This window comes from Cupressus sempervirens, chromosome 8 (genome assembly GCF_028749045.1).
Source record: "Cupressus sempervirens isolate cs-2001-9-10 chromosome 8, ASM2874904v1, whole genome shotgun sequence".
In the NCBI taxonomy this organism is placed as follows: domain Eukaryota; kingdom Viridiplantae; phylum Streptophyta; class Pinopsida; order Cupressales; family Cupressaceae; genus Cupressus; species Cupressus sempervirens.
The window spans coordinates 839,648,904-839,671,984 of NC_143125.1; the positions used below are offsets into that span (position 1 = coordinate 839,648,904).

Genomic DNA, 23,081 nt, shown 5'->3' on the forward strand with positions numbered 1-23,081 from the left:
GGTCATACAAGAAAATACTGAAACTAGAAATCCCTACTTTATTAGTTGCATAAGTAATGTGCTACAAAACTCCAAGCCAAGCAAAATAAACCCTCTCCTCATTCTTGCTTCAATAGGAATCACATAATTCAATATCCATGTGTATACATGCAACCATCGAAATTACAATTAGAGAAATGAAACCACTACAAGGTCAAGCATTGACAAAATTCCAAGAACGCATGAAAAATATACAATATATTTTAATAGATGAAATGCACTTCATAGAACCCAAACTAATACTAAAAATTGATACCAGGCTACGTGAAGCTATATTCGAACAACACGTTTCCTTCAATGGAATACCTATGATTCTAGTAGGAGACCTTGCCCAACTTTCACTTGTTATAGATAAACCTTTTTATGCATCACTTACAAATGCAAAAAAACTATAACACAATTTTAATACAATTGTAACATTGCAAATGATATTTAGGTAGGTAGGTGATGACCCAATTTAAATACAAAATTTTCAAGCATTTAAAAACATGCAAATGATAGAACTAATGCTACATGATTGAGATTTGTTAATGACTCACACAAACACACACCTAATGCTAATTGAATAGATTATGTTCGACCAAACAACCCATTTGTTTGCTACAAATTAACAAGTAGTACTCCACAACAAACAAAAAAGAAGAAGCTAAAAGAACTAACTATACCTATTGCAATTTTTAATGAACAACATACACAATGTAGCCTTCCTTCAATTATATGTATTTTTAATTATACTTTGAAATGAAAATTATGTCGACGCACTTCTTACACCACTTTTTGGTGTAAGTTCTAGTCTTGTAACCAAACAAAGTTTTGTTCATGAGACCACTCTCTTCTTAAAAATAGAGCTTAAGCCCCTCTCATGAAACCTTCTAATAAACTAGAATGTACTTGGTAGACGTTTTAACTTGGCTGTTTAGACTATAACCTCCAATATCTTATAGATTGAAAAATGATTGCACCTCACTACCTTGTACCTAGTAGAAAAAACTTTTACTAATCAAACAAGACCCTAACTCCAAATACTTCTTTAAACTAGTAATATTTTATTATTTTAAATTTTTTTCTATTATTTCCAAATGACAAATATTGCATCTTTGTTTTAGATTGAATTTTTTTCACATTTAATTGACACTGCCTTTATTTCTGTAAGCTAAATTTAATTAAGTTTAGAATCTATCAAGTTAAACACCAAACACACTTAACGACAATTAAAACAGTGATAAAACCGAAAGTATATTTTCCCCTCTACAACCATACCCCCACCTGCACTGATCGTCGATCAAAAATCTTTTGGATTTGAACGCATTGCCTTAAATTTCAATCGATTTGTAGTATTTAAGCGCCATACCCTGCTATTTAATCGATTTGTAAGATTTGATTTGATCGAAATGGCTGATAACAGCATCAGCAGTTTTGGGGATTGGAGACAAAGGGCTTCGCATTTTTATTTGCTTCTTATTATTTTTTCGTTCCCTCTTTTCAGGTATGTTGTTCGTTCCTGCGCTCCACTGTCCCTGGCCTCTTCCTTTCTGTAATGATTGCGGTAAAATTGAAGTGGATATGTGGAAATTTGTTTCATTATTTTAATTTTAATCGGTTGATTCTATTTTCTTTCCATATTTGACAATTTTGTGCTTTGAATAAAAAACCTAAAGGCTGCTTCCCGTAGCTTGCCGAAGATGAACTTTTAAAAGTATATTCTTAGGCAACTGCGCACAAACATTCTTTTTCAATAATTAAAATATCGGTAACGTACTTATTTCAAGTAAGAAGCCGTTGATAAACTCTCTCTAAGACTTTTCTCAAATCTGTTAGAAATTAAGTATAAATTTATTATCCACCAACATTGGTCGGCACAGACCAACCGACCCATCTACCAATCTGGTCATAATTTTCACATTTTGTGTACTATTTCATATGTCCACTATAAATGCTACAGCTAACTCCTTGCTACAGTATACTACACATTTAATATGTATCCTCCTATAAATTGAATGGTAAAGCCCTGTGTTCAGCAGAGCCCATATTTGGGTTTCTCTTCTGTGCAGTGGTGAGCTTGAAACTACTTCAAATTTCAGGGCCCGGAGAGACAGTCATGTGACTGCACGTAAACCTAAAAGATGTCTAAGAGATACAAACTTAGTTTCACATAATGCCTTGGTGAAGATATCAGCAATCGGGTCTGTCTAAGAGATACAAACTTAGTTTCACATAATGCCTTGGTGAAGATATCAGCAATCGGGTCTGTCTAAGAGATACAAACTTAGTTTCACATAATGCCTTGGTGAAGATATCAGCAATTGGGTCTGTCTTGTAATATTGGAGTTGAATCACCTGTTGTTGGATGAGATGCATGCAAGCATGAAACAGTGGACTATGAGATGGCACTTTGATTGTCACAATGAAGTAAAGCAAGCCTTGCATGATGCTACACTACATTCAGCCTCTGTAGTAGATAGAGTAATTATAGATAGCTTTTTACTGCACCAGGAAATGGGACCTAGACTAAGAAAGACAACATAGCCTGTAGTTGATTTGCAATCATGTGCACATCCTGCCCAATCTGAATCTGAATACCCAATAAGTGGAAGATCTCCATGAGATGAATAATATATGCCCATTGTTAAAGTCCCTTGCACATATCTTAGTATTCTTTTTTCTGCTATCCAATGTGTGTGACCTTAGGGGAATTCAAAAATTTGGAAACCACACTAATTGCAAAAGAAATATTTGGTTGAATGTGTGTCAAATACATAAGACTACCAACCAATTGCATGTATAAGGTAGGATCAACAACTTCACCCTCCATGTCCTTGCTTAACTTAAATCCTCGAGCAACTGGAGTAGACACACTCTTACAATTTTTCATTCTAAACCTTTTCAACAAGTCTAGAGCATACTTTTCTTGAGATAGATAAATACCATCAACCTTTTGCCATACTTGTATGCAAAGAAAATAGTGTTTCACGCTTGCACAAAATACATTGAGGTCTACCATCATTATATCAGGGATCTCATCCAACAACAAGTGATTCAACTCCAAGATTGCAAGACAAAAGACCTATTGATATCTTCACCAAGGCATGTGAAATTAAGTTTGTATCTCTTAGACATCTTTTGGCCTTATGAGCAATCACATGATTGTCTCTTGGTTGTTGTTTAGGTGGGATCCCAGTGAATTTCGACCATTATATTTAGGAAATAAATGATTGTAAAGTACCTAACAAGGCTTTAGATGGGTTTATGGCAAAAATATGACACATTCTATAAACCCTTCTATCCAAGATATCCAAGGGAAATGGAGTCTTGAATGGCGGCTTATAGCTCTTTATCCATGACATGCAAGAATAAACATGATGTGATAGTGGCTCTCAAATGAACCTAAAATAGGAGACCCTTGCAAGGTGCATCATAGAATGAGAGATTCAAATGAAGATGCAATGCAAAGTAATCGAAGATGAAGATGAAAGAGATGCAAGATAAAGGAAATCTAAGCTAAATGATAATGCAAGATCTCAACTAGTGCTCAAGAAATCAAATGACAAAGTAACAATATCACCTTAGCACAAATCAAGATGATCTACTATGGATGCAAGATGCAAGATAAGAGCTCCTAAGATGCCAAAGTAGCCAAGATGCAAGATGATTCCAATAAGAAAAGTAATAGCATAACAGTAGCATGAAGACATAAGGTTTGGGATCTTTAGTCTTAGAAGTATGAAAAAGGTTTGTAGACAAATGCATATTAGCTTGGGTTTCTTTTAGAGGTAGCCCTTGAGGGTACACATAGTTAGTATGAAAAGCATTAGGTTCTTTGTTTGATGGAGTCATTTCGGAAAGCTTTTGATTTTTTAGGAGATGCATGATTGTTGGAAGAACTAGAGACTGCAAGGGGACCATTATTAGACATAGGTTCATCAATACGATCTTGCTGACGAGTACCGTCCTCATCACTTGAGTCTGTAAAGTTTTCAACAACAACTAACCCATCATCAATAAGATCTTGGAATTTATGTTTCAATTCCATACAATTTTCAGTTTCACGACCTTTGGTTCTATGGTAGTCACAATAGTGATCATCATTCCACAACTTAAGTTTTACCTTGGGTTCATAAGGTCTAGATTTGTCTGGTAAACTGATGATCTTGTTTGTGACTAAGGTCTTGAGCACCACATCATATGAGTCACCCAAACGTGTGAAGTTACACTTAGGTTTAGAGGAAGAAAATGAATGATGTTTTCAAGAGCTAGAGCGTGAAGACCTAGAAGAAGAGGATGAATGTGATCTTGAGAAAGACAACTCATGTGCATATGGAGGACATGATAGAAACTCATGTGATGATGCCATTCTCTCTTTTATCCATTTTACAAGGTTAGATTGCATAGCCACGATGTTCTTAGTGAGACTAAGGTAAGCGGGATCATTTGTCTCGTCTAGTTATTTGTATCCACTGTAGAGGTCTTGAAATTGCTTAGTGACATAGAGGAACTCATGATCATCTAGACTTGGTTAGGTTTTCTAGCGAAAGATTTGAATCCTATAGCTTTGGATGAAAACTCAAGCATGAAGGAGAATAGGAGTTGATAGGAAAACCAGAGTGTCCTTGATTTTCAAACAAGGTAAGTAAAGAGTACACTTGTCCAAAGTCATATTGTAAAAGCAAAGGTAACTTGTCACAAGATGCCGAAGCCTCTGGTAGATGTCCTATGTACCACACTTGTGAGAAAGCAAAGATAAGATAACAAGAGATGATAAAGCAAGTGGACAAGTGATGCAATTCACTAACCAAGGTTGTAGTCAAGTAGCTCAGGCTAACTTTGCAACAAAATATAATCCTAGCATGTTGAGACAAGACCAAAGAACAAAAAGAACCAAGAATGATAGTGAACAAGATATGTTGACAATGTTTAAGCTCAATTTGAAAAGTTTGACCCCAAAGACTTATTTGATTATTCTTCTGATGGTTGAATATTTTGGACATTTTGGTTTAGAGAAAAATGTTTTGAACTTTTGTTTGATTTTTTTTTTTTTTGAAGTTATGTGATTTTTTTTGGATTTTTCCAATAAAAATGTACAAAACACACAATGAAACCATGCAAAATGTAAAATTTCTAAGGCTCAATTTGATGGATGTGTCCCCTCTTGTTCCAAGTGGGGAATGTTTTAAACATTCAAGCACATCAAATGCACCAACAACCTATTCAAGTTTCTACTATGATGAACAAGCTCAACTAGGGGATGTCCTCGATATACACAAGGTATGTGAGGCCCAAATCCGTAGATGAAAGAGAATAGTGCCAAACAACCAGGAGGAAACAATGACTCAATCTCCACCTTCACTTCTCAAATGTATAATGTTCTTTGGGGCTTAGCCAAGATTGACAATATTGCTACTTCCAAGAGGCCTGTCTTTAGATTCAAGCCTTGCTATTTATACTCCATCAGAACACAGGAGTTGAGGTTGTCCCCTAGAGTGATCACTTCTTTAGGCAGGCCCCCTAAAAAATAAAAAGCAAGATCTCTTATTTATATTCCCCCCAAACTCCTTAACAAGGATGTAAGAAGAAAACACAAATAAGAAAATCTTGGGGATTAGAAGAAAAGGGGGTTCATTTTAAGACCAAATCCGAATGTGAATAATTAATTTAAAACCCTTTTTTTAATGTTGGGAAGACACACCAAATAAGTTGACAAAAGAAAGAAATGGTTTGATGTTGGAAAAGAGGGAAATGATAACTATTTACAATACAAACAAGAAGGTTTGGAGCATATGCACCTTGATTTCATGCTTTCCAAATTTTTCCATTTTTATGCTCCTTTGACCTCCAAGTTGCCCTCACAAACTTCAATCAGGTGCATGAAATCATGAAGAAATATGATAATTCAAAGACAATACATTGAACATTTTGATTCCATACAAAATGACAACTCATATCATGTATTGAACTATGTGCAAATAAAGTGCAAGCTAACCATTAAATGCTCATTTATTTGTTTTTTGCCTTTTTGACCTAGTCAACAAGATTAGATCTTTATGCTGTGATTTTGGCCCCAAAAACAAAAATGTAAAGAAGAGACCCCTACTAAAAACTAGAGAGCTTTCCAAAAATGTAAGAATTTTAGAAAGATCTCTTTATTTGTGCTCTAGATAAACATTTTCTCAAAATAGACCATTTTTCATAAATTGACTAATTGAGCCATGATATTGCATCTAAATAAATAACACAAAGAAGTAACCCCTTGTAGAATTCTTAGACCTTTCCAAATTTTTTTTTTTTTTCCGAAAAATTCACTAATTTGCAATGAAAAACGATTTTTCATGAAAACTAATTTTTTATTATAACTCACGGAAAAATAATTTGAAAAATCTAATTTTTGGGCTAAGGCACATGTAATCCATCCCCAACTTGCAAAAAAAATTTCAGAGTAAAATAATAAGCCGTTTGGAAGATATTATCAAATCTTTTAAAACCCTAGGGATTTTGCCTTCAACTCAACCTGCACAACAGTTAGCTTTAAAAACCAAAGTGAATATGCTAAGTTCATGGGTAAGCCCCAGAGTGGGCACCAAAAATGTATGCTGAAAATGTGACACACTTCTATAAACCATTATACTTGAGAGAACCCATGAAGAGCGAGTCCCAAGAGACGGCTTATAACTTTCTATTTATGACATGCAAGGGAAAATAAGCAAATAGAACATGAATGGTGGCTCTCATATGAACCTCAAAAAGAGACCCTTGCAAGGTGCACCATAGAATGAAAGATTCAAATATAAGGGCAAGAGTGCTAGCATCCAAGAACTTCAAATAAGTATGCAAATGCAAACTAGAATGACAGTGCAAAACTAAGCTAAGATGCAATGCAAGAACAAGGAAAGCAAATCTAATCTAAGTACAATGAAAGTAAAGCTAAACTAAGAACAAGAAAGTAAAGCTAAGCTAAATAATGAAGATTTAAGCTATGATGAGAGATAAAGCTACTATGAATGCAAGAAAGTAAATAGCTAGTCTAGAATGCAAGGATGCAAGAGTGCAATGTGAGTGCTCAAGTGCTCAAGAGAAAGTGCAGCAGCATAACAATGACATGAACTCCAAAGATGAAGAGAGCCTCCTTTTAAAGAGTAATGGACTGTGAGAGATTAGGAGGCAAAATCTACAGTGGAGAAATATTCTCATTTTGACTTTGATGCACAAGATTCTTAAGAGGCAAATACAATTGATGTGGTTAAGAGGCAAAAGAAATTCCTTCCACCTAGAAAAGTGTGCATTCAAGTGTAGACAAAAAACCTTTTTCTTTTATTTTTAAATTAGAAAATTCCTTTTTCATGTGCACCCATAAGATAAAGGGGGTTTTATTTAATTGAAAGGGAGACAGTTCTTCTAATTAAATAAAAGACTTAGGATAAGGTGGTCAAACCATAGAATACAATTGAATAAATGATTAAATGATGATTTGATCAAGGACAATAGATTAAATAAATATGCAAAGTTGATAAGGTATAGAATAGCATAAAGATTTAAAATGCTGAATAGGGGGCTTATAGTTTACTTGACCACTTTTGTGTGATTACAGCCAGGACCCATCTTGTCTAGAGTATGGGGGGATATTTAGATAGTTAGTATAGATATTTAGAATAGTCAGTGTAATAAATTTAGGGGGATGTTGAAATAAATTAATTACTGCAACTGTCTAGTCGGCATAGACCAAGAAGAAGATACTAGAAACTTATGAATACATGTGTGGTTGTTTTCACGCGTCCAGAGCCAACAACCACCATCAACATCCAACTGTATCTAATAAATGTCTAAGTATGGATGTACATTTATGATATAATAGCATATAAATAGAATGGTTGGACCTGGCTTTTTAGTGCTCCAATTTGCAGTGGTATGCTTGTTGTGTGTTTTCCGTGTTTGTCAAAATCTAGTTTCTTTATTATCTAAATTTATTATGTCTGAAGTCCTAGAAGATTCAAATCATGAGTAGTATTTCAATAAATCCATTTGGAAGCATCGAATCTTATGTGTTTATGGAGACTTCGTCAAAGCAAGATAGGCTTTGAGATTGATTACGAACAGGATGTACGCACTTTAATATCTTCCGCTATGTATAATCTCAGCCAAATTTTACTGGATTTCAATATGTATAATCTTCCGCTATGTATAATCTCCTACTTATCAATAGATAATATGTTTGCAGTCTGATGCTTGATAATGTCAAACATAGGAAATCTTCAAACTTTCTTTTTGTCAAGCTCTTATGGGTCAATCCTAGTGCGAGGGTGGCCAAATTACTATACACAATCTAGATCCACCTTATCTCTATCATTTAAAGTATTTCAAAATGGGCATTGCAAAGTCTTCCATGGAGGCGTGCTTATCATGCATAATCCAATTATAGATGATGGCATCACTCCTACCTTACACTATCATTTAACCTAGTATCAAAATGGACATTACCTACCTAGTTCGTTGGTGGTATGCTTATCATACAAAATACAATGATTCATCATGGCTGTCATTCCTACCTTAACATAATTGTTTGTTCTACCTCTAGTATCCAAATGAACAATGTATACCTAATTTTTTGGTGTCTACCTATCAGGGAGATCCACTCCTACATCATGACAATTCCTACTTGATTGGTATAATTTGATCTATTATTAAAACAATATATTTTATTTTACTATCCTACTTCAATGGTGGCCTCCTCCTTATACAAAACCCAATCTTTCCATTATTACAATGACTCTTTGTGGCTTACCTCATCACTATTATTTGGTTTTGTGTCAAATAAGGATTAGAAGACTACTTTGATGGTGGTGTACTTATCTTACATAACCCAACTATTCATCATGTCAATCGCCCCCATTTTATCACCATCTTTTAATTTAGAGTCAAAAAAGGCAGTGCTAGCTTAGTTTGATGGTGGCTTGCCTCCACCTATTTTACCAAACCTAATTATTCATTGTGGCAGTCACTCCTACCTTACCATTATCATTTTATCCAGTGTTAAAAAAGGCATTGCAAGGCCATCAATTTAATTTTCTGTGGGATGTAATTAGGATCTCATGCATACTTGTAAATAGGATGATGTATGTTCTAGGGAAAAATCATGGCCTATTGAACATCTTTGGATCCTCTCTTGGAGGTACATAGATAAGTCAGTTTAGGACTTGCTTGGCCTGTGTTGTAAGTTGTAACAACAAAAGCCTTCTAACATGATCATTATGAAAATAAAAATTTATTTGTGAGAAAAGAAAATGGCAATGGAACAGAAATAACTAACTTACATTTTCCTTTGAGCATGGAGAATAAGTTACAATTAACTATCCAAAATAAGTTACTATCTGCCTTTCACATGAAGCTGAAATTAACTAATTCTTTTAATCTTTCAAAGAAATAAAAACATTATAAAATATTGAAATTTGAGATTGCTTTAACAAAATTAAATCAGAAGAAAAGAACCTGTACATGCTTTCCCTTTTTCAATTGTTTCTTCCTTAGCTTACGTCCATCATGGTCAAAAGAGTATCAACAGGGATTTTTACCACCCACCATGGATCTTTTGATCGTGACTGTCACTTGCACAACTTCAAGTAGAAGTAGCCCAGCCCTTCCCAGGAGGACTCAAGCACGGTTTTCATTTTCTTGCTATCAGAGACTTGGTGTAGAATCCACAAGTGTCTTAGCCAGTCACTCTAAAGGCAGCCTTGTCTGCTAGGTGACCTTCCTAGCTAGACGTTGCACTATTGGTTCTAGTAATTGACGTATATTACCCTTAGCATGGTACCATCTTGACCAAGGTTTTTGACAAGTACGAGCACATTCTCTATGTAGTCAATGTCACAACCAGACTTACTTAGGGATTCTTTTGTCCCTATAATTTAGATATCCACATCCTGATGGCTTTATCCACTGGGGAATCATAGTTCCTCTTTTAAAGCTCATTCCCATCCCGGGCCTAATTACTTAAGCAGCTATCAGATTTACAAATAACCTAACCACAATTAGGTTTGGTCTTTAAGATAGATTCTGTGGCTCAAGACAGAGTTATACAGAATTACCCTATGACTTAGGTGTTAATTTACAGAATGAGATCTCTAATAATCCAACTATTTCATATAAGCATTTAACTTATCTGGTATTATCTTTAACAAAATTCAGATTAATAAGATTCCATTCTTACTGGAATCTCTTATAAAACAGAGCTATGGTCAATTCTATGGCATGTGATCATTTCCATAGATGAATCCTTCTTTAATGTTACTAAGATTGAACATTCTCCTAACTCATTTCATTAAGTAAATCCATCTTTGTTCAAATGCATACAGATGAATGAACTCCCTTTTCTTTTAGCAAAAAGCAGGCAGAATTGTGAATGCAACTAAATCGGGATGTTTTCAGTAGGTGCAGGAAGGCATGAACTGATCTGTCACCATTAAACATGAATGCAGACCTGTGATAATCATTCTCAAATACAAGCCTGTAAGGTGCAGAGAATCAATACAAACTTTTTTATTTTAATTGGAAGAAGAAATTTTATTAAAATTCTATAAGAATTTACAAGCTGTATGTAAACATTTGAGCTGACAAAGCCTTTATCCAACTTAAGTGTGACAGTAAATGGTAGGAGTACCAAACAGCATACATAGAGCCATCTTGAAGCTGCCAATAGTACCAAGCATTTTTCATGAAGCCGTCCATTACAAAAGGCTGAAATAAGAGCTTGAATGGCTCTTAGCATGTTGTTCTCTGCATTGTTGAACCACTTTGCCGATAAGGAAGTTTTGCACATTAGACTTGGCATCAAAATCCATGAGCTGAACCATGTTGTTCTCTGTATTGGTGAACCATGCTGCTGATAAAGAAATTTTGCATATTAGACTTAGCATCAAAATCCAAGAGCTGAACCTGCAATTCGTCCAAAGTCCGCTTGAGATCTGAGTTAAGCTTGATAGATGATTGAAGAATAATGGCCTGTAGTGAAAGATTGGCACAAATAAATATGGTCTCTAACTGAAGAGAGTAAAAAGTATGCTAGAAGGCAGCCGAGCATTGGAATCGCCAGAGATGCTTAAGAATGATTTGCCTGAAGGTTTAAGAAATAGTAGTATGATAGGAAGAGAGTCTAAGAAGAGCAGACTTCCAAGACCACTTATGAGAATACAAGTCAGGGAAAATGAGAAAGAGATGGTTCCAAAGCTGATGAGCATGAGGGCAAGACCAAAAAGCATGTTTGATAGTTTTTTTTTTGTGACAAAATGGCAGACTGGACAGGGAAAAATAAAGTAATACGATCACCAACAGACAATTTAGCATGGAGAATTTTCCAAGCCACTACCTGGGATTGTGCATCAGCTTTAGATTTCCAGATTATTGCACTTAATTTATTCCATCTGGACCTGCTGAAATTGCACTGCCATTTGGAATTTAAGGCGATGGGCCATGGGAATAGACTGAAGAATCTGTTTATACACCGTCTTAGTTTTATCAGTTGGCCACTTCCAATCTTTGAGAAAATTATCATGATATGGTGTATACAAAAGAGAAATCAACTTTGGTGTAATCAGCTGCTGAATTTTTTGGATGGGGGTCCTACATGCTAAGGTCAGACACTGACTCTTAAGTTGATGCCATGTTTTCCAGTTAAAGGATAAAGGGCCCCATAAGTCCCTAAATAGTTGACTGCCTTTTCTAAATAGATGTCTACCTTTGAGTTCCTCAACAATAGCAAGAGGACTATTATCCAGCTGGACCGTATGATTCCACCATATTGAGGAAGAGGCAAAGCTCAAACCGTGACTTAGGCTCTGATCATACCAAGATAATGTCTTTGAAGTTGTTTGCCAAGCTCGCTAAATGGAATTGAATGGGGCAGACCTGTGAGACTTGAAATATGGAGCAAGAAGAATCTTATCTTTCCAACTATTCAAATCCCAAGAGCGCCCAGCAGTAGCAGTTTAAATGCTATCCCGTACAAGATGCTTCCAAGGAGCATCACCATCCAATGCTCTAATAATCCATTTGGTAGTAAGGCAAATACCCTGAGTATATGGATCAATAATACCCAGTCCTCCTTTATTCTTCAGTTGGATGCAATGTAACCATGATGTAGCTGGCATACCTTTTCTATTTCCTCACTCAACCCAAAGGAAGTTCCATATAATCTGGCTCAATATAACATTGTAACAAACGAATTTTCATAACCAATGTAAAACACCTAATTATCTGATTTAATAATATCTGATTCCATTTCACATGACAATGTCTTCCATTAACTAAATATAACTATGATAAAGTAACTGTTTTCTATTCTAACTGTAATTCATATTCAGCTGATGTAACGAGATAAATAAATAAATACATTGCTAACATTTAAACCATATCTAACTGATAATACATTCAGCTGAAAGTAAAGTAACTATTATCTTCTATATTAACTAATATATATATTCATTCAAATTATGCTATTAGAAACTAAACTATCTAATTCTTCTTCCAAGGATTTAAAGGTAAAAGTGCAATAGAAACATACAGAAATAATGGAGGAATTCCTTTATTTTGTTGTTCAAGCCTCGGCATTGGTGAGAGGAGAAGCATTGACATAAGCTTAACCTCCCAACTTTGGACCATACTTATCCCCATACATCCTATTTTAATAGAACAACCCTCCCTACCTCGAGATTAGGCTTGGGATGTTTTTAAGTCAAGCTGTCTGAGCTACCCGGTGGTTTCAGTGCCCCATTAGTTATACCTATATAACCGACGTCTATGAACAAACGAAATGATCTCATGATTGGCAACATATGCCTATAACTACCTTGGCCAAGGATTTCAGTTGGGTTCGTGAACCCGATGACCACCACTCAACTTGTCAACAGATTCCATTACCGAGACATGCATGAGCTATTAAGTGTTTTTCATTGCATAGTTATTCATATCTGATTTCATTCTTGGTTCTTGCAGGTTAACTCCACCTCTTCACCGTTTTTGGCTTCTTGCCGGTGAATTCCTCGGTGATCATGAGTATTCTGATCATTATGACAACATGTTTATGAAAAACTGTTCTCAACACTCTTAACAGTTACAATTCATTTCCCATAGATATTACGAGAATACAGAGATAGATTTAATGTTCTCAATAAATTCAAGGGTTTGTAGCAGACTACTGGCAGGGTAGATTGTATGCTTGTGCATTTGGTTTATAACCTAATGAAGATAAGTTATGAAAAACAAAATACACGATGGTTCCCTTCATAGTCCTAATGATGCGTGAATGGTTTCACTTCCATATAAGAAGACAATGATTGATTTCTTTTACATACTTAGCATAACATAAAGCCGACTGCAGTCGGTCCAGACTTCAGAGATGAAGACACTATAATATGGAATGCAATAATTAAACATGACCTGTGTTATTGGCCAAATACCAATTGGGAAGTGACTCCTTTCGTTCTTGGTCGGAACTCCCGTCGGCAGATTATCTTGCTTGCAGGTTTGAGACTTGGTTCACAGAATGCAAATTGCTGGCGGAGTAAGGGAAGATCAGTATACTTGGTTGTGCAGACTGATTGAATGGTTTGGCAGGAAACAACTTCATACGGCTTGAAAGGATATCGTATCATTCATAGAGAGGGTGATGCCGTCTTGGCTGGTTCACGGCTACTATCGGTTTTCCAAGATAACCCATCGAATTCAAACTTAATTCGATTTGAGAAGAGAAGAAATAAGGAGGGAAAAGAAATAAGGAGTTGAAGAGTTTAAATATTATTTTATTATTATATGCTCTTATATACGTTCTATATTGATGAGGTGACATCATTAGATTATATTATTATAATTTATTGGTGCCATTTTATTTTTATATATATGTTTTTGTATTTAAGTGTTGTTATAATGATAAAATAAGAAGATCTAATATTAATCTCTAAGGTATGAATTATTCTTTTAATTTAGATTACTTTATGTTTTTATTATATTGTTTTCCAAATAGCTCATGCGGTCCCATAATGAAACTTGTGGTCAAGTTTTCGTATCCTTTCCAAGGGAGTCTTAGGTCATACCTGCCGATCTTGATGATTGAACCAAATGACCATCCCATTCTGATGATCCTGTTTAGCAATGCTTCCCCTCTCTTTAGTCTTCTCTTGCAATCACCCAAGCAAAAACATTCTTGCCAACACATTAATTCAAAAATATATATTGATTGTTAATTCAAATCAAACAATTGCTAATCATCTAATAATAGTTGTAGGTTACTGGTTATTTCTTCAACGTCTATAATAACCAACTCATTTCACATGATCATGAAAGAAATAATTTGTTATTAGTTGGTACAACGTATATAAATAACTAACTCGTTTGACATGATCAAGAAGAGAAATAATCTATCAACAGTTGATACAACGTATATAATCAACTAACTCTATTCACATGATCAGGAAAAGAAATAGTTCGTTAAACCAATAGTTATGATCAAATTAAAAATTAGGGCAAAATGTGGGATGTAACATACCCTCCCCCTTAGATTTTTCATCGTCCTCAATGAACAAAACAACAAAACTTATGCAATACTTAGTTTTTACAGAAAGAAAAGATGGGGGTATTTTTGAAAGATTTCATGATAATCTTCCCAAGTGTTATTATCCTCAGCATACTAGTCCCACTGGACCTTGCATTGAGTCACCTGTCGATTTCGTAAGTGTAGCTTACCCACCTCGAGTATTCTGAGTGGTCTTACGTCTACCACCCCTAGTTCTTGCACCTGCAATAATTTCCAATCAATCATATGATCATGGTGGGTAATATACTTTTTAAGATATGACACATGGAAGACGTCATGCATATAGGCAAGGGCTGGTGGTAAAGCAATCCTGTAAGCTACTGGGTTCACAACTTCTAGTACTTCAAAGGGTCCCACATATCTCGGGGCTAATTTAGCATTCTTGCCAAACTTGATAGTACTCTTCTGAGGTTTAACCCTTAACAATACCTTGTCTCCTACTGAGAATTCTCTAGGTGTTCTTCTGGCATCAACGTAACTTTTCTGTCTGTTGTTAGCTTCCTTTAATCTCTGACGAATCTGGATTACCTACTCTTCCATTTCTTGAAGCATTTCAGGTCCAACAATGATTCTATCTTCGAACCGATTCCAACTCACCGGAGTTCTACATTTACGACCATAAAAGGCCTTAAAGGGAGCCATTTTAATGGTGGATTGATAGGAGTTGTTATATGCAAATTCTACCAAGGGTAAGTAAGTTTCTCATTGGTATTGTCGGTCCATATAGTATACTCTCAGGAGATCTTCTAATACCTGATTTACCCGTTCCGTTTGACCATCTGTCTCAAGATGATAAGTAGAACTAACGTTTAATTTAGTACCCAAGGCTGAAAATAATGTTTGCTAGAATCTGGAAGTTATCCTAGCATCCCTATCTAAAATAATTTTCTCTGGAATTCCATGTAATCTTAAAATCTCTTTCATGAATTTATGGGCAATCTCTGGTGCTCCATCAGTTAAATTCCTTGGTATAAAATGAGCAACCTTTGTCAATCTATCAACCATGACCAAAATGGTATTCTGTCGATTTCGTGTCATAGTTAATCCTTGTACAAAATCCATGGATATTACCTACCATTTCCACTCGGGTACCTCATTAGGGTGTAACAGACCTGCTAGGTACCGATGTTTTGCTTTTACTCTCTGCCATTCCAAACAACCTGCGACAAACTCTGTTATCTCCCTTTTCATCCTTTTCCAAAAATATAGGGGTTTTATATCAGATAGCATTTTTGTTACTCTCGGATGTCCTGAATATGGAGCTGAATGGAATTCTCCTAAAATCAATCTTCGGAGTTCAGGGTCGCTGGGTACATTGATCCTGTTGTGATATCTTAGTAATCCATCCTCGTCTAAGCTAAACTCTGAATACTTGGGATCTTGTGGGTCTTTGATAAGAGCTAGGCTTATTTCTGCATAAAATTCATCTCGTTCTAAGTGTCGTAAAATTTGATCCTTTAACTTGAAGTTTACAGTAGTTATTGCTGAGAGGTGTCTTCTCCGGTTTAGGACATCTGCCACCTTGTTTTCTTTGCCTTTAATATCACTTATATCGAACTCATAATCTGCTAAAAATTCCAACCACCTCCTTTGTCTAGCATTAAGATTTGGTTGGGTGAAAATATACTTTAGACCATGATGATCGGATCTAAGTTCAAAAGTTTTCCCTATTAAGTAATGTCTCCACATTTGCAAGGCATTCACAATAGCTGCTAATTGAAGATCATGGGGTGCATAATTCCGTTCATAGTTTTTCGGTTTCCTAGATTCATAAGCAATAATCTGTTCATCCTGCATTAGCACACCTTCTAATCCTTCTTCGAATGCATTTGTTATAACTATAAACTGTGTTTGTGGGTTAGGTACCCTTAGTATAGGTGTTGTAGTTAGTTTTTCTTTCAAAAACTCGAAGGCTGATTGACACTTCTCTGTCCAGATACATTTCTTCCCCTTCCTCTGGAGTGAGGTGATCGGATAGGCTATCCTTGAGAAAATTTTGACAAACTTTCTATAGAATCTTGCTAATCCCATAAAGCTCCTAACCTTGGATACATTTCTAGGTATAGGTCATTCCTTAATTGCTTTTTCATAGTGTTTCGGTTTCCTAGATTCATAAGCAATAACCTGTTCATCCTGCATTAGCACACCTCCTAATCCTTCTTCGGATGCATTTGTTATAAGTTATAACTATAAACTACGTTTGTGGGTTAGGTACCCTTAGTATATGTGCTGTAGTTAGTTTTTCTTTCAAAAACTCGAAGGCTGATTGACACTTCTCTGTCCAGATAAATTTCTTCCCCTTCCTCTGGAGTGAGGTGATCGGATAGGCTATCCTTGAGAAAATTTTGACAAACTTTCTATAGAATCCTGCTAATCCCATAAAGCTCCTAACCTCGGATACATTTCTAGGTATAGGCCATTCCTTAATTGCTTTTATTTTTGATGGATCTACTACTATACCCTGAGCTGATATAATGTGCCCTAAATATTGAATTTCCTTTTGATAAAAAGCGCACTTAAATAATTTCCCATACAATTTATGTTCTCTTAATCTTTGCAAAACTATTTCTAAATACCTTTGATGTTCCTACTTGTTCTTAGAATATATTCAAATGTCATTTATAAAGACCAATACAAACTTATTTAGGCAGTCTTGAAATATGATGTTCATCAAGTTCATAAAACCTGCTGGGGCATTGGTTAACCCAAATGACAATACTGTAAACTTGTAATGTCCATACCTGGTTCTGAATGCGGTTTTATGTATATTTTCGTCCTTTATTCGAAGCTAGTGGTAACTTGACCTCAAGTCAATTTTTGAGAACACTGTCGTACCCTTCATTTGATCAAAGAGATCATCTATACTCGGTAACGAGTACTGGTTTTTGATGGTGACTTTATTGAGCATTCTGTAATCTATGTATAATCTCATGGTTCCATCCTTCTTCCTCACAAACAGCACTGGGGCTCCCCACGGCGAGACACTAGGCCAGATCAATTTCTTATCTAACATATCTTGAAGTTGAATATGTAATTCCATTAATTTTGTAGTTGTCATCCTTTATGGTGCTCGAGATATGGGTTTTGCTTTTGGTATCAAATCTATGGTGAAATCAAATGCTCGGGAAGGGGGCAGTCCAGAAATTTCTTTAGGAAACACGTCTTGATAATTCTTTAAATAGGGGTACTTTTCCTTGAAGGATTCTTTTAACTTTTCTTTGATTTCCCCATTTTCATAAATATAGTCATCTCCATAAGTGGTGGTCTTAGGTTCCCTTGTGTCCTCAATCCTAATTGCAAAAATCTCACAACCTTTTCTTTCATATCTTTTAAGTTGCATTGCAGAAATCTGTTTTGATTTAATTTCGTGCTTAATCCCTGTAATGCTTGTTGGTCTACCTTGATCATCCACACAACTTACAGTTTTAGCAAAGCAATTTACTTTGGCCTTATGTTCGTTGAGCCAATTGATTCATATGATAATGTTGTAATAACCAAGAGGTGCTACATATAAGTTCAATTCTATTGAAAAATTTGGGAAGTCAACTTGAGCTTCAAACAGACACTGCTCTACCTTAGCCCTTGACTGGTTTGCATACTTGACTGGCCATGGTTTTGCCATAAAACTAGATCTTTTTGGAAACCTACTTAACAGTCTAGGTGATATAAAACATTCAAAAGCTCCAGTATCAATTAAAATGGTCATAGGATTTCTGTAGATCTTACTCGGAGTTTCAATGGGACCTATCTGCTGTTCTGCCTGTCTATTATCCAGGGCTGTATGAATCCTCTGCTAAAAGACTTGCTATTGTTGCGGTAAAAGTGGTCATTGTGGTTGGTTGGCGTTGGGTTTATTGGGGCACCTATTAGCATAATGATCTCCTCCATAGGTAAAACATCCTCCAAATGGTCCCTTCTTTTCATTATTCTTGTTATTCTTATTTGTATTGAAATTGCTTTTAACATCCTTAACTCCATTACCCTTTGACTTTGGTTTGCTGTACTTGTAGCCCTTAAATTTTCTTTTTTGGGGCCCAAAATCAGCATCCTCTGAATTCCAGGTTGTCTCGAATGGAGTCATCCTTCCTGATCTTGTGTTCTTGCCGAACAGCCTTCTCTAGAGCTTCTTCCATGGTTCGGGGAGTGAGAACATCAATAGCTCCTCCTATCCTATTGTTCAAACCCATGATGAATTTTCTCATTTTCAGATTGGTATCTGTTGTGAGGTTTTCACGTCATCGCCCCAAAATTTTGGGGACCCCCCTTTTTTTGATCGCCTCTGCAAATTTTTGGATTGTCCAACAATTTTGATTTTTCGAGAATTTTGAGCCTTGGACACTTTCAGGCCAATGGGAGAGATTTAGCTTATTTTCACCCGATTTTTTTTTAACTTGATTTTCCAGAGCCACCAATTCTATCCTTAGGCCAAACAAATTTCAAAGTTAATTCCAACTTGGCAGGATAAAATTGTGAATTTTGTACTTAGACATTTTCTTTTGAAAATTTGGATATAATTGTATAAATTTGGATAATTTTTAAAAAATGAAAATTTTGTTAAATTTGGTCTTTTGGAAAATCTTAATTATTTTTTGGTGAAGAAAATTAATTTTTGTGATGGTGAAGTCAAATTGCAAAATCGATTTTTAGGCTCTAGAGAAATAATTTTATTTGTGTAAAAATGGTAAAATTGCTTAGCAAAATCGATTTATATTAAAATTGCAAAATTTGGCTTTAATTGGATTAAAATTGCCTTGAAAACTTTTTAGTCTTTAATGAAATTAGTAATTTAATATTGAAAAATGGCTTTTGGTTAGCCAAAATCCAATTTTAATGATGTATTAATTACTAAATACTCATTAAACGGAAATATTTAACGTCTCCAAGGCACCATTTAATTTTTTTTTCCAATTTAGAACTAATTGGCAATTTTAAAAGACAATTTTCATCATGGCAAAATTAATTTTAGCAAAGTATTTAGTCGTGGGTCATAATTTTGCATTAATTATTGTTTTTTCTTCTCTCCGAGGTCCAAATTGGCCAGCTTGGAGGGAATAAGAAAGTTGGGTATAAGAGGAGGCCTCTCTCCCATTTCTTCCTCACTTCTCACTTCTCCTTCTCAAGGCGTTGGCGATTTTGCAAGAGCAGATTTGCACTCTTCTTGCTTGGCGAAATTTGTGGGAGCTGAAATTTGTGAGAGCTGAATTTTGAGGAGGGCGAAATTTGTGGGAGCCGAAATTTGTGGAAGATAAAATTCTGATTTTTTCAAGAGGCTGTGATTTTTGCCCTAGGTTGGGTAATTTTATTTGGAGGTGAATTGCATGATAAATTTCTGATTTTCAAGTGGGTTTGAAGTTCTTGAGGTCTAGTCCTAATTCCAAAAAGTCGCTATAAGATTATTGGTTAAGGTGAATTTTCATCATCTAGAGTTGCAAGGGGTTCTTAAGCTAACATCCTTCTTTTGTTCTAGTCTAAGGATTGCTTCCTTTGATTCTACTTGCTTTTTGGTCCACCACTCTACCATCCAGTAATAGGGTGATGAGTATGGAGGATGTTAGTGCAAGTGAGAATCCCAAGCGGACAAACACTAAGAAAGACAAAGAGCATATGATGCCCAAAACACCCTTCTCGAAAATGAAGAGAATAACCGACACCAATATCGGTACAGTGGACATGATATGGATGAAGGACAGACTAAAGGAAGGACAATCCCCCTTGGCTATTGGTAAAATGTAATTTCAAATCATCATTTAGAGTTGAAAGGGGTCTTTAAGCGGATTTCTCTCTTTCGTTCTAGTCTAAGGATTGCCTCCCTTGGTTCTGCTAGTCTAATTGTCCACCACTCTACCATCCCGTAATAGGGTGACGAGTATGGAGGATGTTAGTACAAGCAAGAATCCTAAGGGGACAAACACTAAGAAAGAGAAAGAGGATATGATGCCCAAAACACCCCCCTTCTCGAAAATGAGGCGAATAACCAATACCAATGGTGGTACCATAAAAGGATATACAAAAGGCAGTTGCACATCATAGCCCAGGCATTGACACCATTACGACCATGATGAGCGACAACGGAGCAGCACTTGATTTTGAGGATATCAGAGAAGAGGATGTCAACGAGATAGATTTTGGATTGAGGTTGGATGAGTTAGGAAAGGTTGCTATCAAGAAAAAAGCATTTGGGCACCCTTTCCTCTCTCAATGCTTTTATTGGATTTGCGAAAGAATGTGAGAAGGATCATGAAAAGATACTACAAGCAGCAAACAACGTGGTGAAATCAGCGGAACTCGGGACGAAGCACACACCTTGTCCTCCTATAGAAGAAGTTAACGAAAGGCTAGCTAAGTGCATTGCCTTAGCTAAGAAAATGAAAGAAAAGAGAAGATTTATATTAGAAGATCATTTGATGCAAGCCCAAGTGGAAATTTTCTCTTTCATCTAGAATAGGACAAGTGTCTATTTCTGATTGGCCATCATTTTGGTGCCTTCTCATTAGTTGCCTTTTTTTGCACTTTTTTCGTTGGTCCATTGATGAGGTGGCATCTTCTCATTGGCTGATGGGGTGCCAATCCTAATTAGGGTTTTTAGGATCCAATCTGGATCGTTGATCTTGTTTTGATCTCCACCATCCGTTGTATTTTTGGCCCCTATATAAGGCCATTTGCTCTCATTTGTAAAGTGTTGGAAAAATTGTTACGAAGATAATACCAAAATTGCTCTCTTTTTCGTTGCCGCAATTGGCATGTTGATTAAGAACATTGGGTGTTATTGCATGTTTTCTACTTCCACATAGTTTGATTTCTTTTCAAGTTGTTGAAGCAAATTTCATTTCAAGTTGTTCAAGCAAGAGTAACGTAGATGGATAGTTGTATGGTAGCATTGGTAGATGTTTGATAGGGATGAATACTAGATCACTAGCATCCTGGCGGCTGGTTGGGAAGCCTTGTGTGGCAAACTAGTTCATTATTCCTTTGAATCATCGCACCTGTGGAAGTGAGGCCGCTGGTCAACTCTCATTAGGTTCGATCCCCGTCCATTCGCCAACCTTCCATTCATAGGAGTAGGAGTAGAATAGTGAGTAGCTGGTTAGTCAAAGCTTAGAGAAGGAAGTTAGGGAAGTTAGTCAAATATCAGAACACATCCATTCACCTTCCACCACCACCGCTTTCCATCAACATCATCATCGGGAAACACATCCTCCATCATCGCCACCATCAACATTATCTGCCCTCGCACATTCCACAAACTGAACCACCATCACCTTCATCCCACCAAAGTCCAAGTCATCCTCAACAACTTGCGTAAGGCTGCTTACGTGATTACCAGTGAATCACATCGATAAATTGAGCGAGTATCCAACGGTATAAGGAACATTAGATTATTCTCATATCCCATGAGCAATAACTTTTCAAGAGAGGAATTGTATGTTTGATACTCCGTATCGAATATCCAATTACTAATATGTTATGTAAGTGATACAAAACTCGCATCAACATTATCTGGGGCTAGAAGGAGGGCCCAAAAATTTTAATTTTGAGGATTTATTGGCATTCAATTATGAAGAAGAATGGTGCTTCCTAGATCAAATCAGCCTAGAGCAACTTGGAGAACACTTAAAGTTCATATTGTAGCTAGTTTATGCTCAATTGCTTGGGAGGAATGTGAGAACACTAGAGAGTACCTAGACACCATTGATGTGCTAAATCAAGAAGAAAGAAAAGCAAGAGCTATCGAAAGGAGAATTCAAAGGAGATTAGAACATCAAAGAGAATTGGAAAGGAAGCTTGAGAGAGAAAGGAAAGCACAAAGACAAGCTCAAGCTATTGTTGAAGAGAACTTGAATTAGAGACAATCAAGTTGGGATTCTTTTCAAGCTAGATAGAAAGATTGGGTCTTTTTCCCCTGAAAGATTTGAGAGACTGATATCTGATAGAAGGCAGAGGATATTGAGAAATACACCACATCAAGAAGAGGATTTACTTGTGTTAGAATCTCCCAAGAAACCAGGGAATCATCGGGTAGTTGATACCTCAAACTTAGCTAGCCCCTTGAGTAGTCTACCAATTTAGGCTCCAAGCAGTCCACCAGTTCAGGCTCAAATTAATCCACCGATTCAGACCCTAGTCAATCAGCCAGTTCAAGCTCAGATCAAAAAACCAACGATGGCTCAATCACCATGGATCCAAAACAACGCCTCACCCCTCTTATTCCAACAATACCATGATCTACCAAAGAATCCGGTAGTATTCTGCTCCAAGTTTTTTGTCAATGATCCTAATTGTACAACGGACGAGCATATCAAGGTATTCCAAGAGGCATTGTGCAATAGAAGAATTCAAGAGAAAGATGTTGCGTGTAGGCTTTTTCCTTATTCACTAAGTGAAGAACCTTGTTACTGGTTTGTCAATTTACTAGCATCATCAATAACATGATGGGTTCAACTCAAAGAAGCCTTTCTTGCAAAGTTTGGTA

At 36.1% G+C, this 23,081-nt stretch overlaps 1 protein-coding gene across 1 annotated transcript in view; it reads left to right on the forward strand.

Moving 5' to 3' along the window:
• The first annotated feature begins 1,296 nt into the window (after positions 1–1,296).
• LOC149545031 (uncharacterized) overlaps positions 1,297–23,081 on the forward strand; it is a 45,137-nt gene continuing 23,352 nt past the window's right edge. The window contains exon 1 of the mRNA XM_089795532.1: positions 1,297–1,525. Within this exon, the coding sequence (XP_089651658.1) occupies positions 1,431–1,525 (95 nt within the window). The 5' untranslated portion in view covers positions 1,297–1,430. The remainder of the gene's footprint in view (positions 1,526–23,081) is intronic.